General features: G+C 42.7%; 2 protein-coding genes across 10 annotated transcripts in view; one reads left to right on the forward strand and one right to left on the reverse strand.

Annotated features, from left to right (window-relative positions):
- PDE1C (phosphodiesterase 1C) overlaps positions 1-22,487 on the forward strand; it is a 311,437-nt gene that overhangs the window by 286,309 nt on the left and 2,641 nt on the right. For 2 of the 4 annotated variants that reach the window (XR_009558360.1, XR_004693428.2), the window contains exons 17-19: positions 15,371-15,433; positions 17,082-17,191; positions 18,676-19,664. Coding sequence is in view for 2 of the 4 variants with exons in the window: in XM_060280590.1 (XP_060136573.1) it covers positions 15,371-15,433; positions 17,082-17,089 (71 nt within the window). In the remaining 2 variants the exon portion in view is untranslated. Of the gene's footprint in view, positions 1-15,370; positions 15,434-17,081; positions 17,304-18,675; positions 19,665-22,487 lie in introns of those variants that run through there. The other 2 variants (XM_060280590.1, XM_035129012.2) reach the window with 2 other exon arrangements.
- The window catches only part of PPP1R17 (protein phosphatase 1 regulatory subunit 17), a 55,703-nt gene that overhangs the window by 6,841 nt on the left and 26,375 nt on the right, over positions 1-22,487 (reverse strand). For 4 of the 6 annotated variants that reach the window (XR_009558364.1, XR_009558363.1, XR_009558365.1 and 1 more), the window contains exons 6-10: positions 7,441-7,537; positions 5,390-5,523; positions 4,787-4,856; positions 3,472-3,567; positions 629-812 (exon numbers count right to left, since the gene is read on the reverse strand). The gene's annotated coding sequence lies outside the window, so the exon portion shown is untranslated. The remainder of the gene's footprint in view (positions 1-628; positions 813-3,471; positions 3,568-4,786; positions 4,857-5,389; positions 5,524-7,440; positions 7,538-22,487) is intronic. The other 2 variants (XR_009558362.1, XR_009558366.1) reach the window with 2 other exon arrangements.

Raw genomic sequence — 22,487 nt, forward strand, 5'->3', positions numbered from 1 at the left:
GCAAAATTTTCATGCCCCTGTCCCCACAATGCTGTTTTTTTTAATCTGGACCCATCCATCTATCCATTCAATGATGCTATTTAGTAAAAACAAAACAAAGCAAAATTAAAAAAACAAGCACACAGGGGCCAAGCACATCTTAAAGCATACCCTCCCAACATTTCTCCAATGAAAATAGGGACATCCTAAGGAAACACGGGACATTCTGGGATCAAATCAGAAACCGGGATGGCTGTCCTAAATCAGGGACATCCCTGGAAAATAGGGACACTTGGAGGGTCTGTTAAAGTCCCATCTAGGTTGGTCCTACAGTAAAAGCTCATTGATACCATGAATTGAAAGTTATGGCACGCACATGACTGCTACCAAATACAGTTGCCCTGTGGCTTCATGTACCTGTTTCCAAAATCTCCCCCCCCCACTGGATCTACTTTTTTCACAATTAAACACAGAGCAGCATGGAACAGGATTCTGTAACTATATGCTTTCAATGCCATTACTTTTTTTGGGTGGGGGGGGATATATAACACTGCACTGAACCTCTTGACTAAATTGAAATGTTGATGAAACGATTCATCCATTTCCCCATAATGTATTTTCCCATAGATAATCAGCTTCTATTGCTTACCACTTTTGATGGGGACATCTGTGGAGGTCTCTATGTGCAGGGAATGACTGATGGAACGTAGTTCAGGATGGGTGGCACTGTGGTCTAAACCACCGAGCCTCTTAGGATTGCTGATCATAAGGTCGGCAGTTCAAATCTGCACGATGGGGTGAGCTCCTGTTGCTGGGTCCCAGCTCCTGGCAACCTAGCAGTTCAAAAGCATAACAGCGTGAATAGATAAATAGGTACCACTGCAGCAGGAATGTAAATGGCGTTTCTGTGTGCTCTGGCACTTTTCACAGTGTCCCGGGCACCAGAAGTGGTTTAGTCATGCTGGCCACATGACCTGGAAAGCTGTCTGTGGGCAAACGCCGGCTGCTTCAGCCTGAAAAGTGAGACAAGTGCCGCACCCCATAGTTGATTTCAACGGACTTAACTGTCCAAGTGACCTAATTTACCTTTACCTTCAATTGTTATCCTAGGACTGTGTACACACCCCTATTTATTCTGTGTCCCATGGGAGGGAAGAATAAACCCTCAACTGGCAGTTCACGGCTGTTGTACAATGTCACCAAAATCAAAACAACCGGCTGAATGAATTTGGCCAGTTGAATGATCACTGCCATTTGGAAATGGTCAGCATACAAGGTCAAGGGAGAGATGGAATTGGGTGATGTTGGTGGGAAAGGGTTCAAGAAAAGGGAAGAGACAGTGCTTTCAAATGAAGGGGGGAACTGTTAGTCTGTGGCGGGAATGTATTGGGTGCCATGCAAATGACTTGTGTGAGCATATGAAAACTGTGTGTGTGTTGCTTGTTATTTACACAGTACTTTCAGTGTCAGTTGTTGTTGTTTAGTCGTTTAGTTGTGTCCGACTCTTTGTGACCCCATGGACCAGAGCAGGCCAAGCACTCCTGTCTTCCACTGCCTCCCGCAGTTTGGTCAGACTTACGTTGGTAGTTTCGAGAACACTGTCCAACCATCTCATCCTCTGCCGTCCCCTTCTCCTTGTGCCCTCAATCTTTCCCAACATCAGGGAGTCTTCTCTTCTCATGAGGTGGCCAAGTATTGGAGCCTCAGCTTCAGGATCTGTCCTTCCAGTGAGCACTCAGGGCTGATTTCCTTCAGAATGGATCTTCTTGCAGTCCATGGGACTCTCTAGTCTCCTCCAGCACCATAATTCAAAAGCATCAATTCTTCAGCGATCAGCCATATTAAGTCTTTAATTTTCATTGTCTTCACTAAGGGCTTTCGATGTGTTACTAATGTCTGATATGCCATGGCTACTTTTAGTTCAAAGCTATTTACATGAGGTTGAAAGACAGCTGGCTTTGCCAAATGACCCCCACCCCCACCCAATGAATGTATGGCTTGGTCCGTGTTTGAATCCTCCTTAGGTCCGATCCACCAGTCTCCTTGCTGGATCACAGTGACATGCTCTTGCTATTTCAGATCAACACTTTTCAAGGCATCTTAAGTACTTTTAGAAGGATTTTTAGATGTAGCCAGCCCTCCATGATGACAAAGTCCTAGTTAATGTGAAATAAGAACACACTTACTGCATTTCTTCCATATGTTGTCCACCACAGTGGTTTTCAACAGTGGCGAATCATGTATCCTCATGTCTAGTAGTTATGGAGGAGAAGTGAGACTGTCAGTTGAGCCCTGCATTGGTGGAACGCTCTTGGTGGGAAATAATTCAAAGTCTCTCTCTGTGTGTTTAGTGATAGGCTCCCAGCGGCTGTTGGCAGTCATTACCATTTTGTAGAGTTTCCGACATGCAAAATTCCTTCCTAATCCCCACTAACTGGAATGGAATCCAGGAACTTGCTTACACAAGTGAGCAAAATTAAGTTTACTGAACAATACAAAGAAAGAAAGAAATGTACATACTGTATATAAATAATCACATGTGCTTAATCTCAAAACTGCCCTGGGGACTCTTTGGGGGCAGAAAAGTATAGCAGACATTTCCTGAAATATATATCAGTGCAGCAATCGGTTAGGGCCCACTTACAAATCCATTTATATTGTTTGCCATTATGTTGTAACATCCAGTCACAACAGATTCTAATTTGTGTGTGTGTGTGTCTGTAAAACTTTTTGTTAGTGCTGAACAAAAAAGACACCTCCTCAAAATTGGACAGCAAATTTGATGCAAACATTGCAGTTATTGTAGAAAGAAACAAAATTCTTGCCCCCAGATTTGTGCTGAAAATTCTCATCTGAGAAACTTTGGCTAAAGCTTTATTTTACCATATGTTTTGTGTTAATTTATTTTTAGTGCAGCTTGTTGGTCAGATATAGTAGGGGGTTTAACTCTAGGATGTAAACCAGGCAGAGGCAAACTCGGCCCTCCAGATGTTTTGAGACTACATTTCCCACCATCCCTGACCACTGGTCCTGTTAGCTAGGGATGATGGGGGTTGTAGTCCCAAAACATCTGGAGGGCTGAGTTTGCCTATGCTTGATATGAAAAGAAGTCAGGCAAGTAGCATTTTAGAAGAAGGCCAAATCTGATATTGTTTATTCCATAAGTACCAAGGTCGGTTAGAATTCCTGTGCTGGGACTGCCTGCATTTTCAGAACCCCTCCCATTGTGTTTGATGTAGCTTTTGGGAATTCTCCTTTTTAGTTTTCTTTTTGCAGAAGTGTGTGGGGCTTTTGCATTAGGGAAGAGCCAGGCTGACTTCCACAGCCAGCAATCTGAAACCTGTGCCAATTGTTTGATGCCCAAGGACAAAAACAGATGCACCCGGGAAGATGTGTGATTTTTTTGCTCCCATTGTTCTAACTTGAGCTTTAAAAGAAGCCAATAGCATTAGGGCACGGGGACTTTGCAAGTCTTCCCGCTGTGAGACTTACCTGATCTTCTAGGAGGAAGCCATAGCTCCATGGTTGAGCCCATGCTTTCCCAGATCCCATCTCAGGTAGGACTGGGGAGAAGTCCAGTTCAAAACCCTGTTGGTTAAAGGCAAGACAACGAAGCTAAACGGACCAAGAGTCTGGCTTCCTATGCCCCAATCTGTTACTCCACAGCAGAATGCATACAGGCCCCAAGCGGCCTGAAGTCAGTGGGGAAATACCCATCCAAGTGTCAAAAATTGTACAAATCACATAGTTTTAAAAAACAAGGGACAAGGGACATGTTGAATGCTGCTCTTGCTCAGGGTTCCATGCCCCTCTTCCCTGCTCAATCCCAACAACAGACCATTGGCATTCTATGCATGATCAATACCCTGCTTTAAGGTTTGTTTTCAAAAGCTTCTTTGTGCCTCCACAAATTGTGGGGTTTCCCCCAAGTCGGCTGATACCTCTCTTTTGTATACATGGTGTTTAGGCTACGTAATGATTAGCCATTGAAGAATTTCCCTGTTAGTGTAGGATTTCCCCCCCTTTTCTGCCCCCCCCCCGTCCCAACTTCTTGGTCAGTAGGAAGGAGCACTGACAATTTTCTCTCTCTTTCTCTTTCTCTCTCTCTCTCTTTTCCAGATACAGAAGAGTAAAAACAAAAAACAAAACCACACATATTGTAATCCAAAAGGGACTGCAAATTTCTTTCATCATTCTAACTGATCTCCTCCTCCTTCCACAAAGACCAGTTTCTGGGGGAGGGCATTATGCAGCTTCTAAAGCACCTGCTTCTTCTTGTTCCTCTCACTGGCTACTTCGAGGTCAATGACTTGGGGGTTTTTCATTTTGGGACTTTGGGGTTGGTTGTTTTTGTTTTTCTCCTTCTTCATGCAAGTGATTTTTTGGGTTTTTTTTTAAATGAAATTTCCCCTTAGCAAAATGACTCGGGACTTGCAGATCAAGCAAATGTGAGAACTTTTGAGTCGCAGCTTGCAAAAAATATTCTGACATGGTGAAGCAGAGAGACTTTGGCACATCCGTGGAAGGAGACTTGGGGAAAAAACACAGTTGTTTCCATGAGTTATTTTAATGCACAAAAAAAGGAAAAGGAAAGAAGAAACCTTGAATTGTTATTTGAAAGCCATGATTTAGAGCACTGGGGTTTCTGCAGATTCTTTTATATATATATATATATAAATAAAAAGAATTCTGGCTATTTTACAAATAAGCAAATTGCTGAATTCCTAGACAGCTTTATAGTATTTTTCAAGAAAAAAAATACATTCAATAGATTTCATTTGCTAGACGTCTCCTTGATTTTGTGTACCTTTGATTGTCTTTCGTTTTGAGCCATAGTTTCGTTGGCTTGGTACTGTAGCAGGAATGTCGCTCAACCTCTGGGGGAAAGAAAGCGTTGTTTCTGTTGATTTCTGTAATAAGCACTTTAAAAAAAGTGCATCCTATCCACACACACCCTTGTTACTTATAGCCTTTTATTTTGACCCAAAGAACACTCTGGGGAAGCCTATCAATGCCTCCTTTGAAGTTTTATTGCTGAATGAACTGGGGGAGTTAATTATCCAGCACAGGCAAACAGAATGCAATGCAATGCATTCCCATCAGAGGCATAAGCGGGATGTAGAAGTTGCATCTCAACACTTTAAAGCTTGCACTAAGCTTCCAAAATACTGTAATGCCCACCCTTCAGCTTCTCTCCCAGAGGCAATTGCTTCTCCCATCATGGTGCATGGCAAAGGAGCTAATCTTTGCGTTTGATGCCCTGGTTCTATGCTGATTTGCTTGGGGATAAATCCTGATTTCAGTGAGGCCGATGTTTGGTTTATCCAAACTGTGGTGGGCATGACAAGCACCGAATCCAAGCAGGGTTTCATGCAGCCTGCTTTCGCACTTAGGGTGCAATCCACTTTACCTCAAAGTAAGCCAATGTCTACTTCTGAGTGGGCTTGTATAGGCCTGTTCACGGGTTCCTAACTCAAACAGCAGCCTTCTTCTGTGAAGCATTTGCATGCCAAAGGGATCCTTCGGTGGCATATGGTTGATAACCTGATGGGAGGAAGATTATGCTGGTTAAGAACTTTTTAAATGAAATGCTGGACCGCACAGAATTCTGCCCAGGTTAGTGATTTTTTGCTTGCCCCACATCGCATATACACCAGCCTCCACCACCCCACCAATAAAAAATGTAAATTCACATAAGATTGCAAAATTATTTGATTTTTCTGATTGCCCGGTTTAACTCTCATGACTTTTCACAGAGCTGGTAACCGCCATCTTTGCCATAAGGCTGAGAATCCTTAGATCTGAGCACACTCGCAAATTGTATTAAACCAGTTTAAAAGGTGTTCAGGTTTGTAGTATAGACTTGCAACGGTATCTACACCTTATCAGTAAGCCTCAGGTGCAAAGTAACATTTGCTTTCTCATCTTTGATACTATTTTGGAAAATATGGAGCTTGAGGATTTAAAAAAATAGATATTTGCCCAAGGCTATCTGAGTCCTAGCTCTTCAGGGATTCTAAGATCAAAGATTCTAAGATCCCAAGACCAAAGAATTTTTATGAAGAAGGAATTTTAAATACTTTACTAAACAGGAGTGGACTTTCTGATCCTGATGAGTACAGTCTGATCCGTTGTATGTTTACTCATAAGTAAGTCTCACTTATTTTAATGTTACTTATTCCCAGATAACTGAGCATTGCAGACTGTAGCCTTTCTTTCTTTCTTTCTTTCTTTCTTTCTTTCTTTCTTTCCTTCCTTCTTTTTCTTTCCTTTCAAAAAATTGATTTTAGAAAGGGCAGTTCCAGTTCTAGGATAGCATCACTATATAAACCCAACACCTTTGTACTTGTCCTACATTTTAAGTACAGAAATTGCAGGTTTTGTTTTTTTAAAAACTTCATATATTTCTCCATTTTCATATACAAAGATGCTGGTTACTTTTTCTTTTCAATATCTGAAGGCTGCTCTGGCCTTTTCCTAAAGGTCAGCAGAAATTTATTATTCCATACCCTTCACAAACCTTTGAACTTCCTCGCATTTAGGGTGCTGAAAGGGAGGTGTTTGAAGGGAGGTGCCAGCCATAGACAAGCCATTGTCTCAGTCCCCATTTGTAAATGAAAATAAATAATATGTCATGGAGTACGTATGTACATACTGAAGGATTTTCTGCCAGTGACTTACGGTACTATGTGGCTTTGGGCACATCACTAGCAAGGTTATCTCTCCTACGTATATGGAAATAATATTGTAATTATATATTATGGCTTTTAGGAGACACACATGGTAAACGCTGGAGGGAGTGCTGTTAGCTTGTGAGCACATAATTTAATTTTACTCCAGATTTTTTTTGGGGGGGGGAGGGAGAGAGAGGGAGAACCTGCCTAGATGCACCGGGGTGGCACAAATTTTCCTTCTGCCGCATCAACAGTAATATAAACCCCATGGATCTCTGCTATGCCTAGCATGCCATCTTTCTTAATTTGGAATAGCTTCTACCCCGTTGTTTCTGTAATTACAGCCAGCATTACAGACATTTCCAGTGTGCTGCAAATTATTTCTTCCTCTTACAATGCCTCTTCTGCATTGACACAGCAGCGTAAGAGCCCTGAGGCCCAGCTAATGCAGCATCCCATTCTCACAGTACCAGCCAGGTGTCCAAGAGAAGCCCACAAGCAAGACCTTGCATGCCAGAGTGCTCTCCCCATCTGTGATCCCAACAGCCAACATTCAGAGGGACACCAACTCTGATACTGCAGGTGGCTGTTGGCGGCATCCATCTGCCTTGGGAGACAATGGAGTGCACCTCTTGCATAGAGTCAAACTGCTGCATTAGCAGCGCCGAGGAAACCTTCCCGGGGTGCAAGCCTGGGCAGTGTGTATGGAGGTCCTAGGCTACCCAGACGACAAGCCCCCCCCCCAACCTCGTTGATGTGGTCCAAAGGAAAGCGGAGCAATACTTACAGCACCAGCGTACAAGGCACCATCCAACCGTCTTAGGAGACTCCACTCCAGATTTGTGTAGGGTTTACTCCTTAGCCTTTTCTCCTGCCAAGATATCCTGCCAGACAGTGAAGGTTTAGGGTCAGAGTCTTCCTTCTCCTTGATGGGCTACCTTCCCAGGTTGATGAAGGAGCGTCTCCACCCCCATTGTTCTGCCCGGACACTGAGGTCCAGCGCCGAGGGCCTTCTGGCAGTTCCCTCACTACGAGAAGCCAAGTTACAGGCAGAGGGCCTTCTCAGTAGTGGCACCCACCCTGTGGAACGCCCTCCCACCAAAGGTCAAAGAGAACAACAATTACCAATAGAAGGCATCTTAAGGCAGCCCTGTTTAGGGAAGCTTTTAATGTTTGATGGATTTCTGTATTTTAATGTTTTGTTGGAAGCCGCCCAGAGTGGCTGGGGAACCCAGCCAGATAGGCGGGGTATAAATAATTTATTATTATTATTATTATTATTATTATTATTATTATTATTATTATTAATGAGCTCCATCTGCCCCTCATTTCCCTCTCTGGCACATGCAGAAACCGCCTTCTTTGACCACTGGACCCACAACTGGTCTCATCAGCTCAATCCTTTGCATGCAGGGGAAGTTCCAAACTCACTTCAACCATCATAGTTAGCAGTTACTGAAAACCTCATCAATCAATCAATCAATGAGGTTATTGTTCTAGCCAAAGGCCACAGCAAATTCATAGCAATAACTTTAACAAAAGAATACCACCCTTAACAGTCCATGCATAATATAAGCTGATATCCATGGTGCAAAAGAGAGAAGATACAGTGGTACCTCTGCTTGCGAATTTAATGCGTTCCGAACGTACATTCATAAGTCGAAAAAAATTGTAAGTTGAATCCCATAGGAATGCATTGGGAGAAAAAATTCGTAAGTATCTAAAAATTCGTAAGTAGAAAAAATCCTATCTAAACTGCATCCAAGATGGCGGATGGAGCTCCGTTTGTAAGTAGAAACATTCATAAGTAGTTATTCGTAAGTAGAGGTACCACTGTACCAGAGACACCAATGAGTTTACATCTAGCTTAATTTCAAATTAAGCTTACGAATCACCAAAGCAGCTTATAGCAATTTGTAAGCCTTATGCTTGACATTCACAACCTTTGCAACTGGTGGTCTGCACACCTGTCACAAACCCAGCTATCTGTGTCCCTAAGGATATTTAGGCTTTCATAGAATCATAGAGTTGGAAGAAACTACAAGGGCCATCCAGTCCAACCCCGTCAAGCAGGAAACACCATCAAAGCATTCTTGACATATGCCTGTCAAGCCTCTGCTTAAAGACCTCCAAAGGAGGAGACTCCACCACACTCCTTGGTAGCAAATTCCACTGCCGAACAGCTCTTACTGTCAGGAAGTTCTTCCTAATGTTAAGGTGGAATCTTCTTTCTTGTAGTTTGAAGCCATTGCTCCGTGTCCGCTTCTCTGGAGCAGCAGAAAACAGCCTTTCTCCCTCCTCTATATGACATCATTTTATATATTTGAACATGGCTATCATATCACCCCTTCTCTTCTCCAGGCTAAACATGCCCTAAGCCGTTCCTCATAAGGCATCGTTTCCAGGCCTTTTGACCATTTTGGTTGCCCTCCTCTGGACACGTTCCAGCTTGTCAGTATCCTTCTTGAACTGTGGTGCCCAGAACTGGACACAGTATTCCAGGTGAGGTCTGACCAGAGCAGAATACAGTGGTACTATTACTTCCCTTGACCTAGATGCTATACTCCTATTGATGCAGCCCAGAATTGCATTGGCTTTTTTAGCTGCTGCATCACACTGCTGAAGCTGTTGAGATTACTTATATTCCTGGAGATTTCTTATATTCCCACAAACCTCTGTGGATTCACTGGTGTATCTATTGCTAGATATGCTGTGTTTCTGACATTTGAGTAAGCACTTTGAAGGCTTCTGCTGAAAAATACAGTTCAAAAAGCACTTTTAAATTTTCTTTACTTTTAAATTGTATTTGTCCAGGGTGCTGAGAGTTGTTAGGGGACCCCTGCTCCCCACCCCTAGAGCACCACATTTTCCAGAGTTCCCAGGGAAGAGGGGTTGATAGTTAGAATGGTAATTCTCTGAAGGGAATAGGGGTCTCCCAGCAACTCTCAGCACCCTAAACAAATTGCAGTTTCTAGGATTCTATGAGGGAATCCATGAAAATTCAAAGTGATTTGATATTGCTTAAAATGTATAGTGCAGAGAAGGCCTTCTTTAAGAAATTGGATTTTCTGCAGTTGTGGAAAGCATGAGGCAATCACCGGAAAATACAGGATTAAATAAGAACATCAGCTGGACTTCCCCATAAAATGTGAGCGAATGAGACATGGAAATTCTGCATTAAATGCAGAATGCGGAAAAGCTCTGTATAAGTTGAAAGAAATTAGAGAAAGTACCCCCCCCCCTTTTTAAAAGAGGACCACAATACTTGTCCCCAGATTTTGTATTCAAGGATTGTCAAAGAACCTTCCTTTGCATAATGCAGGTCCAATGGCCTCAAAGTTTGAAGCTCTTTGAATGTAGAGATCTAAATTAGTTCATCACTTGCTTTTTTCTAGCAACATCACTTGTACAAAGAATAAAAATGGTTGTTTTTATTTAACAAAAAGAGACATTAGAAGTTTCCTGACATTTAGGAAGAGTCCCTCTTAAGAAAATAGAGTATTCTGTTTCCTTAGCACCTACGGTAGTTTTATAACTGTTCTTGCCTCAGCAGAACGACATGTACTGTAACTCCTGTTTTTTTTATCCAATTCCTTACACTCGCATTTGTAAGACATAAGCAGCATCATTAATATCCTACTGTGCTGATTCACTGCTTACATAGTTTAAAAAAATACGAAAGAAATTGAACCCGGCGGTTATTTAATGTGTGCTAAACCTGCCACCCAGAATTGCTGCTAGACTCTTATCAAATAAACTAAATTTTACTCAGTCAGTGCTGGATCTAGTGCGTGTGAAAGGGACCTATAAAAGAAAGCACTTTTTCACATGACGTGTAGTTAACTAATTATTATCTTGTGGAATTTGCTGCTGCATAATGTAGCGAAGGACCGTAAGTTTGGATGCTTTTAAAGGAGGATTAGACAAACCTACAGAGGATAAGTCTGTAGAGGGCTACTAGTTGGACTATAGCGAATCCCAGCTGCCCAGCAATTGCTGGGGAGCAACGTAAGGAAATGGCTGTTGCCATCACACCCTGTTTGCTTATGGGCTTCTCAGAGGCATCTTGCTTGGTACTAGATTCAATGGAGCTTTTCACTGAGGCAACAGGGTTTGTGTTCTGCTCTAGATGCCAGAATTTGCTCCCTGCCCCCCCCCCCCCCCCGCAGCCGCCATTCTTCTCCTAGTGGAAAAGTAGAATTTGGGGGAAAGACACTAAATGATGTGGTTACTATACTAGTCTTTACCTTTTTTTTATTTTTTATTTACCTGCATCACTTGATCAACTTGCCCTAGAATTTAATTGGGAGCATATCTGTCCCAATGGATGTAGTTGAGCTTTTGTCAGGGAAGGTAAAGGTAAAGGTAAAGGGGACCCCTGACCATTAGGTCCAGTCGTGACCGACTCTGGGATTACGCGCTCATCTCGCATTATTGGCTGAGGGAGCCGGCGTATAGCTTCCAGGTCATGTGGCCAGCATGACAAAGCCGCTTCTGGCAAACCAGAGCAGCACACGGAAACACCGTTTACCTTCCCGCTGTAGCGGTTCCTATTTATCTCCTTGCATTTTGGCGTGCTTTCGAACTGCTAGGTTGGCAGGAGCTGGGACCGAGCAACGGGAGCTCACCCCGTCACAGGGATTCGAAACGCCGACCTTCTGATCAGCAAGCCCTAGGCTCAGTGGTTTAACCACAGCGCCACCTGGGTCAGGGAAGGGGGGGATCAAAACTAAGCACTTTGCTTTTGTAATAAATATATATATATCTTAAGTTTGCCTCATGCAAGGATCTAAGGACATTATTTAGGATTTTAGCCAGAACTTTACAATGGAGATATCTGAACTAAAACTTAGGGACATTTCATAGGTTTCCCACCAAGGGTGCACTCTGGAGAAATCTGGGTGTACCTGTCTGACACAAACATTTGCAAATAGGTTTGCCTCATTCTCAATTAGGTGTGCTCCTAAAACATCTTAGGTGTGCCCCTAAAAATGGAATGTGTGAAGAGGCCTTAGGAAATTATGTTAATTTGTAACCCATGGGCATTGTAAAAATACGTTGCTCTGTCCAATTAGAAAAATGCCATTCAACTTAATTGCTAAAGCAAGAAGAACGCTGAAGACCACCCAGAGAAAAACACACTAGGTTTGTTTCATCTTAAGAGACAAAATTTAAGTGGCGTGGGCAGGCGGTGCTGACTATTCTCAACTGTTCTGGGAATTAATTTAAAGAAACGTGTTCATTGTAATTTTTTTATTGGGAGGAAGAGGCTTGTTGTCTCTAAATGTATAAAACAATTTTCCAGCATTTCAGTTTTTTTTTCTGTAAATGAGTTCCTGTATGTTCTCCTTATTACCAAATAAAAGCAATGAGATCTCCAATTGGTATGGATTCCTGTTCTGTGCAAAAGCGGGTTAGCTTATCTAATGGAATAATGGAGCTGGCCGAGAGTGTTCGTCACCATTACTGTCTTTGGGGGGGGGCATTATAACTGTTCACAGATGACATACTTCTTTCGCTGCATGAAACGGGAGGGAATTAAAGGTCCTTCTGCCATTGCCTTTAGCAGTGTGGGGCTCCTTCCCACTCCATCTAGCGACATCAGAGGCCTGGAGGCACACCTATATGTGGTCAAAGAAATGGGGGCTGGATTCTACCCCATTTCTACAGGATCAATTCCACACCAGCTTCCAAGAAGCCAAGTTACAGGGAACCAGGCAGAGGGCCTTCTCGGTAGTGGCACCCACCCTGTGGAATGCCCTCCCACCAGAGGTCAAAGAGAACAACAATTACCAGACCTTTAGAAGGCATCTCAAGGCAGCCCTGTTTAGGGAAGCTTTTAATGTTTGATTTCTGTATTTTAATGTTTTGTTGGAAGCCGCCCAGAGTGGCTGGGGGAACCCGGCCAGATGGGCGGGGTATAAATAAATTATTATTACCGGTATTATTATTATTATTATTATTATTATTATTATTATTATTATGTGGAACCAAGTGTCATTTCGGGGGCATTGTGAAGGGGAAATGCTGACCACCCCACACAAAATGAATAATAATTGGCGGATAATATTTGGAGGGGATTTTTTCCAAATGCTGCCTTCTTTCTTTCTGAGGGAAAAACAAAAAACAAAACTCCTGAATCTTCTCAGAAAAAATGACTTCTTTACTTTTTAAAAAAATCGTTTATCGGAGTTTGTGGCCGGTCTTTTGTAACGCTATAGCAAAGGGGTGTGCTCAGGAATTTTTAGAAGCAAGCAGAAGATTATATGGCCCTGTCAGCCACATGCAAACCTGCCATACACCCCTAAATCTGCCTCTGACAGGAACATAGGAATAATAATAATATAATAATAATACCTTTATTGTCAATGTACAACCTGTGTACAATGAAATTAACCGAGCCTTATAAAGTGCCTTATACTGAGTTAGACCATTAGACTTTCCAGCTTAGTACAGTTTGCTATTCTGGCTGTGTGCATTTTTATTTTCCTCTGTGCAAGCAATGCTACATTATATATTTGCAATTTGCACCTCTTCCTTTATATTGGCTACAACTAGGGGCACCCACTTGTAGGCACAGAGCCCTCCTCCCCATATTTTGGGGGACAGGGCTGCCCCCTCCAGTGTTCAAAGCGGGTGGGGAAGGCTGAGCGCAGAGCCGAGTGTGGCGTGACTTCAGTGGCTGGCTGTTGAGGGGAAGGAGTGGGGAAGCAGCCCTGGCCGGTGGCAGTGGCAGGAGGAGGAGGAGGAGCCACCGGCCACTGAAGCCACACCACTGCCGCGTTTAGCTCCACCCCTAACTCCTCCTAGCCCCCCCCAATCTTCCTTGGAAGCTGGCGCCTCTGGCTACAACACTGAAGCAGGTTATAGTTACAAGTAGGTAGCCGTGTTGGTCTGAGTCGAAGCAAAATAAAAAAATTCCATCAGTAGCACCTTAAAGACCAACTAAGTTTTTATTTTGGTATGAGCTTTCGTGTGCATGCACACTTCTTCAGATACAGTACACTGAAACAGAAGAGCCAGACCCTTATGTATATTCAGAGGGTGGTGGGGGTGGGTGGGAATGGGTGATGGGCTGATAGGAGTGGTAAACCTGTAGATGGCTGTTAACGACTGCTGATTACTGCAATAGGTCCTGCGGGGAAAAAGTAAGGGCTGAGGCGCTAAAGAAAGCTTGATCATGCATAATGAGATAAGAGTCCTATGTCTTTGTTCATCCCAGTTGGCTCCACGGTTTTAAGCTTGGTAATGAGTTCCAATTCAGCAACTTCCCTTTCCAGTCTGTTTCTGAAATTTTTCTGTAATAAAACAGCTGCTTTGAGATCTTGTATATAATGTTCTGGGAGATTGAAGTGTTCTCCTACTGGTTTCTCTGTCTTGTGGTTCCTGCTGTTTTATTACAGAAAACTTAGTTGGTCTTTAAGGTGCTACTGAAGGATTTTTTTTTTATTTTGAAGCAGGTTAGCCGGAGAAACAGCAACTGGCCCAAGGTCACCCACTAAGCTTCGTGGCCAAGTCCACTTAATGTCCTTCCACATTTTTGTAAGATGTAAAAGTGAACAAGCTGCAGTGGGTGATATTCCTTACCCCTAGGGCAAGAAGATTATTAGGTCCCATGTCTCTCCCCCCCCCACCTCAGTTTTAATTAAGTAAAATGTCTAGATCCAAATTCAATACCTAGTGTAACAATAGCAGTTCCAAAGCAGGCCAAAAAAACCAACCACAAAGTGTTGATTAAAACCTGAGAAAATAAAATAGCTCCCATGTTAATGGTCCTGCGTAGTGGCATTTAAGACTAACCAGTTAAAGCTGCAATCCTGTGCATGCTTCCCAGGATCAGGGAAGAAGTCCCACGGAGTTCAGTGGTGGTGCTTATGTCTGAGTAAAAATATGCTGAGGAATACAGTTATTGCAGCAGAAACTCGCTGCTGCCCATATCAGGTTATGTAACCATCAAAGTGTTCCTTGGTGAAGCCTGAAAGGCAGAAATGTGTTCCAGTGGAGTGCAAGCCTATAAATGTCTAGTCAGAACTAAGCCCCAGCGGGTTCAGTGAAACTTACCCCCAAGTAAGTACACATACAACAGCAGATTAAGTAGTCTCTAAGTTTGCTGTGGCCAAAAATAAAAAGGCAACTAGTGAAATACTAAAGCTTGTATTTTTCTTTTACAATGCGGGGTTGCCATGTTGGTCAACATTTGTTTTAGTTTAAAGGGGTAGGGCTAAGAGGGAGGGTGTGGTTTGAAGATTAATGGGAGGGACAAATGGTTCCCCAAAACCCCATGATTTGGTGTTAGGGCTAATACTGGGAACATTGTAACTGCAGCAATGCACCCGTATTTCCACCAAATCCACGCCAGTTATCTACGGTTGCCACAGTAGATAGGAATATAGGTAGAGGTATCCCTGACAGTTAGGTCCAGTCGCGGACCACTCTGGGGTTGCGTGCTCATCTCGCTCTATAGGCCGAGGGAGCCGGCGTTTGTCAGGAGACAGCTTCCGGGTCATGTGGCCAGCATGACTAAGCCGCTTCTGGCGAACCAAAGCAGCGCACGGAAACGCCGTTTACCTTCCCACCAGAGTGGTACCTATTTATCTACTTGCACTTGACGTGCTTTTGAACTGCTAGGTGGGCAGGAGCTGGGACCAATCTACTAAATCACAACATGAATATACTTGAAGATGCTACTATAATTCACCCTCTTTTTATTTTTAAAGGTTCAAAACAACTTATGAAACCCGCACCATTACCAGAATCCTCAAATCGGCTCACGCTGCCAGGTTAGTGAGTCCCTCTGTGCTCAGATATGCAACCTCAGACACAGCTGATCGGTATTCTGTCAGTGAGAACGGACTCTTATCTATTTTTATACCCACTCATTAATGTCATAAATAAGGGCCAACATGAAAATTTCTCCCATATCTGCTATGGATCAGAGGTCAAATGATTCAGCTTTTTTCATGTGCATCTTCTTTTCTGTTGTGTCATCAGCCTGTAACCTAAGATTTTAACCCTGTGGTTAATTCTGGCCAATAGTGCTGAACAAGATAAGTGAACAGATCTGGGTTTATGGTCAATGGTATCTGGGGATGGTGCTGGACCACATGGAGTAGCAAAGGGGTGCTCTCATATATATTCCGTACTCACGGAACATTGGTTGCGAGATCATCTTCTACTTTTTGTCCTCTCTGCTGCTTTTGTCATGAAAATTGAATAGCATTGCCTTTAAAACAAAAACAAAAACCTTTCCCATTCCTGTGCCTTTTTACATCAGCCTGACATACTGTAATTAAGGAGCAGGGAACATTTGGCAACTCTAATAGATAATAGCTGTCCACTGGATTGGGAAGGAGACCTGGCCCATCTTTCCCAAAGCCCGGAAAGCTTCTGCCCGGCTTAGGGAAGGAGGTGTGATGCGCACACATGCAACATCAGCATCATGATGCCAGCCCCCACCCCAATCACCCTGGCAAGCTGGCACCTCTGGCCCTAACTGCCCCCCTGCAAAAATATTCACCGTATGCCACTGGTAAACAAGCGTTGGAAGTCTCATTGAAGCCAATGAAGCAAGATAGCTACTGCTAACTTAAGTCCCATTGCTGAGATGCCACTCCTCCATTTGGTCGATAGGGCTTTCTCTTGGGTAAGTATCCATAAGACTGCAGTCTTTGCCTTATCTAACTGTAGTTGGATCAGAGCCAACTGGATCCGGTCTGACACCAGAATGCTCTTCACTTCCATTCCAATCCAAGGTTCCCTTCCAACATGATGGAGGTGGTGGCAGCCTTGAGGACACAGATCCCTGGGAGAAGGTGGATTTGGGTTCAAGGCGGTTCAAGAAAACTAAACACTTGTCTCCATTGGCTCTTTGATCTTCGCTAGAATCAGGTGCATCCAAGTTGGCTATACTAGAAAGCTCAGTACAGTTCTGCACCGGTCTGCTAAAATACTCTGATACCATCGTAACTTTTTCACAGCTGAGTTCTGTATTATTACCATGGTGGCAAACAGTTACGTTTGGTAAGGTAACACAAAGCTCAGCAGATGTTTCTTCCAGAAAATCCAGCAAGCAAGCCATAATGAGTCTTGGATATTTTTTCCTCTGACACTGCGAATCACCACACACTGTAGTATCATCAGAGGCATGTGGACAGTGATTGAAAATAAAAAAAACCTCTGGCACTCCACCAAGGTGTACCTTGTGAAGACCGTTGTTATGCCATTTGCCTGAAGCAATTCTTAAACAAAGGTACAGTCCAATAGTATACAAGTATTCTGCCCAAGCGCTGACTCCCTCTAGCTGCACTGCCTAGTGTACCTTGTAGAATTAGAGGCATATATCTTCCGCTTCAGTAAGCCTAGTGTCACCTTAATGCATTTCTGTTGTTGGGGTTGATGTCCTTTTGAGTATGGTATTCTGCCTTTCAGAAAACTAAGAGATTCTTCAGGAAAGAGCATTACCTCCTCAACATGCCAGCCCAATTGCTCAGAGGCAATTTAAAGAAAAGCATACACTTCCCTTCTCCCCAAATGTTCAGGTTAGTATGAACATTATGACTAGATTGACATTTCACCTAGGTGGTGTTGGCATAACGAGAACAATGGGTTAAATTGCACTGTGCTTGGTCTCACTGTCTTGAGCAGCACATACACCCCACATCCAGATGTTCTGAGATAAGGATGCCAGGTGCACTGTGTTACCATAGCAACACCAGCAAGGCTGAGTGTATGACTTGCTGAACCATTCCACTGGTTCAGGAATGTAGAGATGGGAATAACAGTCTCTAGGGCACCGCTTTCATTGTGCCTGTGTTCCTGATGTTGCGCCTGTCCTGATGCTGCCCTGTATGACTTTCAGGGTCCGATTCTGAACCTGTGGGAGTCAGGGGAAGAGGCTGTGGGTTTTACGTGGCAGCGTTAGCTTGCATGGTGATATGGTTGAGGATCTGTATATATGTATCTTTACTTCAAAGACCAGAAAAAGGATATACAGTAAACAGGAGTGTTTAGCTCGGCTTTGCTCCTTTAGACTGAATGGGGGAAGCATTCTTTGGGAGAGCTACATCTCCCATGGTCTCCCACAATGTTAGACAGGGCAGAGGAAGGAAGGGGGTAAGCGGGGAAGGAAGGAAGGAGAGCAGGAAGGAAAATTGGGAAAACCTCTCCTTCCTGTTGTCTCACTGACCATCACCTCTACTGCTGATAGCATGTAAGGAACGAGAAGAGGTGTTTGAAGGAACACTTTAATGCAGGTATAGGCAAACTCGGCCCTCCAGCTGTTTTGGGACCACAACTCCCATCATCCCTAGGTAACAGGACCAGTGGTCAGGGATGATGGGAATTGTAGTCCCAAAACACCTGGAAGGCCAAGTTTGCCTATGCCTGGATGAAGACGTCATTTTCCCAAGCTCTAAGATCAACTCAAAAAATTACCCAAGCTTTTTGTATGTGGAAGATCTCAGGTAGTTTCCAAGTTAATGAGCCTGTCCATTTCTGTCAGGAACTAATTTTTCATCATTATATAAGTACTTAACCTTACTACTCTGACTTGAGACATGAAGATAAGAGTACTTGTCCATTTCTAAATTCCCTGATGCAAAACATTAGGGCTCATCCACACTTCTGATTGCTTTTATTTGTCCCACCGCTTTCCTTGGGAAAACCTGCTGTTTACCACTGAACCAGAACAACAAACCTCAATTGGGTTATCCACAGATTTTCTGATTCGGCGGTAAACAGTGGATTTTCCCAGGAAAGGAGGTGGGACAGAAACAAAAACACTGCTTGGACCCATGCCTACAAAGCACAGACCTGCACCTAGAAATCGTGGCACAATGGAAGTGTTGATGATGAGCCCTTGTTGAATAGGCCTTGAAATAGATGAGCACTGTATGAAATTCGATGCAGGAAAAAAACCAACAACCCAAAAATGAGTTAAGCAAAAATATATTTGTTACTGTTTGGTGTATTAGCATCAATGATTTCTAGGCACACCAATTACAATTTGCATTTCCCTTCATAGATCGCCTGAACTTGAAAACCAGCAACAATGACCACCCCACCTCGAGGAATCAGAAGCAACAATTTTAAAAAGCAGAATTTCCTGGGGGTGGAAGTCACTGTCTTACTTCCTTTAAAAAAACAAAAAACTTTTATCATTTTGTTTTTAACATTATGTTCTGTACAACACAACCCTGGAATAGGCCTACATTAGTTCTGTTCACAATGCTTACTTGTTATATCTGCCTCAATAATTATATGTATATACACAGAGAGAGAGATTTGGAACGGGACTCATGCAGCAAGCGAGCTGTACTGTATTGCTTTCTTTAATAAAGTTCTGCCACACAAATATTTGCACTAATGTACTTGCAAAAATGAAGGTCCCCCCCGCCCTCTAGCCATACATATTTGTATGGTTAGTAATGTCGCCCATTCCCTCATTTCTGCATTTCATGCTTAAATATTGAGGTCTGTTTGTAATGTGGTTTGACGGCGTATTTCCATACAGTTGTGTATCTGGCTGTTCTGGAGCAGGCGAAGAGATGTACTCTTCCCTCTTACCAGCTCATCAGGTTCCAAACAACTATCACCACTTATCTGCAGGGCAGAATTTAGGTTTGATGAGGCCCTAAGCTACTGAAGGTAATGGGGCCCTTTATATGTCCAGCTGTCCTTTGTCAACAACAAATTGTCACTGTTTTTTTGTGTTGAGTGTATGCTATAGTTATACCTCGGTTTAAGTACACCTTGGTTTGAGTATTTTCAGTTTAAGTACTCTGTGGACCTGTCTAGAACGGATTAATCCACTTTCCATTACTTTCAATGGGAAAGTTCGCTTCAGGTTAAGTACAGACTTCCGGAACCAATTGTGTTTGTAAACCGAGGTACCACTGTATATGATAATTTATGGACCTAACAGGTATCTAAAACCATTTGCACATGCAGAAGGCAGGCACCCTATATATAGAAATGAGCAAACCAGTGATATTTTAGGGAGCAGGCTAGAAGGCGCCATTACTTACATCATAGGAGCCTACACAACACAAAACACTGCTGTTGTATGAAGGTTTTATTTTATTTGCTTTTTAACATATATTTTGGAAATGTACATCCAGTTTTTTTCCCCTTTAAATTTTTTTGGGGCCCCCAAGAGAGTGGGGCCCTAAGCTATAGCTTGTTTAGCTTATATGTAAATCTGGCACTGCTTATGTGACAAGATCTTTGCATGCTTAGTCAAGAGCTACTGCATGTCTGCATAGCTGAATCTGGGTGAACAGTTTTTTACATAGCCAAATCCGTAACCATCTCATATTGTAACTCGATGCGCAGAAAAAGACGACCCAAGTCAACAGGATGGGGGCTGGTGCAACTCCCTTCCCTCATAAAATAAATTGACAACTGGTTTTATCCAATATTAGTTCTACAGTGGTACCTCGACTTACGAACGACTCAAGTTACGAATGGGGGTAATGGCCGCACGCTTACGAATGTCTCGACATCCGGGGGGAAACCGCGGCGGTTTTAGATAGGGATTTTTCGACTTACAAATTTTTAGATGGGGTTGCTTCAACTTACGAATTTTTCCGTTTCCAATGCATACCTATGGGAAATGGCGTTTCCAATGGCGTTTTTCGACTTGCGAATTTTTCAACTTATGAAGGTGCCTTCGGAATGGATTAAATTCGTAAGTGGAGGCACCACTGTACTCAAGACCCAGTGACCCACTGAAGTTCTTTAGCATGGTTAACATTCTGGGAATCGCAGGTAGACAGAGGGCTAGTTGGCTCCACGTCCCACTTGCAGGCTTCTCAGGGGCAGCTGCTTGGCCACAGTGTGAGGTCAGGATCCAGGGTGGATTTGATTTAAATCAAATTGATTTAAATCACAATTTAAATCACTATTCAGTAAGACTTGATTTAAATCATTTTTTTTTTTTTTACAGAAAGACACATTCTTGCTGCTACAATCTTAATATTTACAACCAGATGAAGGTTTCATTTTTGGAATAATAAATTTTTAGAGTAGTTTTTACAGTTATATCAAAGATTACTGATTTGGTTATACTATTAGAAATACATAGACAAATAATTATGAAATTATTGTGAGGTTTAATAAGTTAACGGTTTATATTTGGACAACTTTTCTGCTGTACTTTATTGGAAGGAGAAAAAGAATAATTTCCTTAATAACAATTTAAACAATTTATTTAACTAAAACAATAGCATTATAGCATATGTATCCATGTTCGTTAACTGATGTGGTTAAACCATTTTAAAAAAACAACAACAACTTAGTTTGAGTTTTAGCACACATGAAAAACTTAAAACAAATGCTTATTTCCTGATGAATAGCCTTTGGACTGTAATGTAACTTAAAAAGAAAACTATCTTTAGTTTAGTGCTACTGGAAGGAATTTTTTTAAATTTTTTGTTTCGACTACGTCAGACCAACACGGCTACCTACCTGTAACTAGTACTATGGAGGGCACCACATTGAGCCGCATGAAATGGAAGTCCATCAACCTCACCAAGAAACTTGCACAGGTACAGACTGACATCTTCTTTCTGACTAAATGCAAGAACCTGGACATTAAACCCAAGGGTCTTAGAATTAAGAACCCTCTACAATCCACTTATCCTACTGAATATGCAAGGAAACTATGCCGCACTTTTTCGAAGAAGCTGCTAAAACATCTGATCCAAACAGAAGCTAATAAAGGAGGAAATATCTGTACTGGACAACTCTATCAGGAATCAACCAGCTTGGAAAGAGTTCCACAAGGAAAAACAAACCATTTACCACTCTCAACGGGAGTTACTGGAAAAAAACAGAAAAACAAAAAACTCTCTAAGCTTTCCAACCTACAGGCTACAAATCAAGACAACAAGATCAACAATCATTCTGCCCTGCCAAATCCCCGCACATGATTCATTTCTGCGGGAAGCATTTTTCCACCGTCTACGCCTGAAGGAGTACTTTCAACACACACAAGTACAAGACAAAGTAGAACAAACAACATCTTCACAACACAACATCTCTCAACCTACTGGGGAACAACCACCACCCTCCCAACACATTAATGAACAGAACATTGACCACCAATTACCACCGAAAAAATGTTACATGAAAAGGGACTCCATATGGACCCCTCCTGAGGGACACAATACCACACTAGATCTGTACATTGACTGCTTCCGCCACAGAATCCAAACGGATGTGACCAGAAAACACCATTGCTTACAACAAAATCTAAAATACATTTTTTTGACACTACTATAAAAATACAGGATGGGCATATAGACACCACCCTATACCGAAAACCAACTGACCGACAAACATATCTACATGCTTCTAGCTACCATCCCAAACATATACCAAACAATCCATTGTACACAGCCAGGCCCTACGTTACAGCCGCATCTGTTCCAACTCTACAGAGACTCTCACCTAAGAGATCTACAGCAAACCTTTTTAGAACTAAAATATCCACCCGATGAAGTTAAACAACAGATCAACAGAGCCAGACTGATACCCAGAGACAACTTGCTGCAAGACAGACCCAAAAAAGAAAATAGCAGAACACCACTAGTAATCACATACAGCTCCCAAGTTAAAACAGAACAGCGCATCATCAGAGATCTACAGCCTCTCCTGGACAATGACAGCTCCCTTTCTCAAGTTCTGGGAGGAAGACCTTTCATTGCCTACAGACAGCCACCCAGTCTTAAACAACTCCTCACCCACAATAATACAACCATCAGGCTTAACATGGACACTGGTACCAGAGCCTGCAATAAATCCAGACGCCAACTTTGCTGCCACATACACCCG

The sequence above is a fragment of the Zootoca vivipara genome, chromosome 12, assembly GCF_963506605.1.
Source record: "Zootoca vivipara chromosome 12, rZooViv1.1, whole genome shotgun sequence".
Classification (NCBI taxonomy): Eukaryota; Metazoa; Chordata; class Lepidosauria; order Squamata; family Lacertidae; genus Zootoca; species Zootoca vivipara.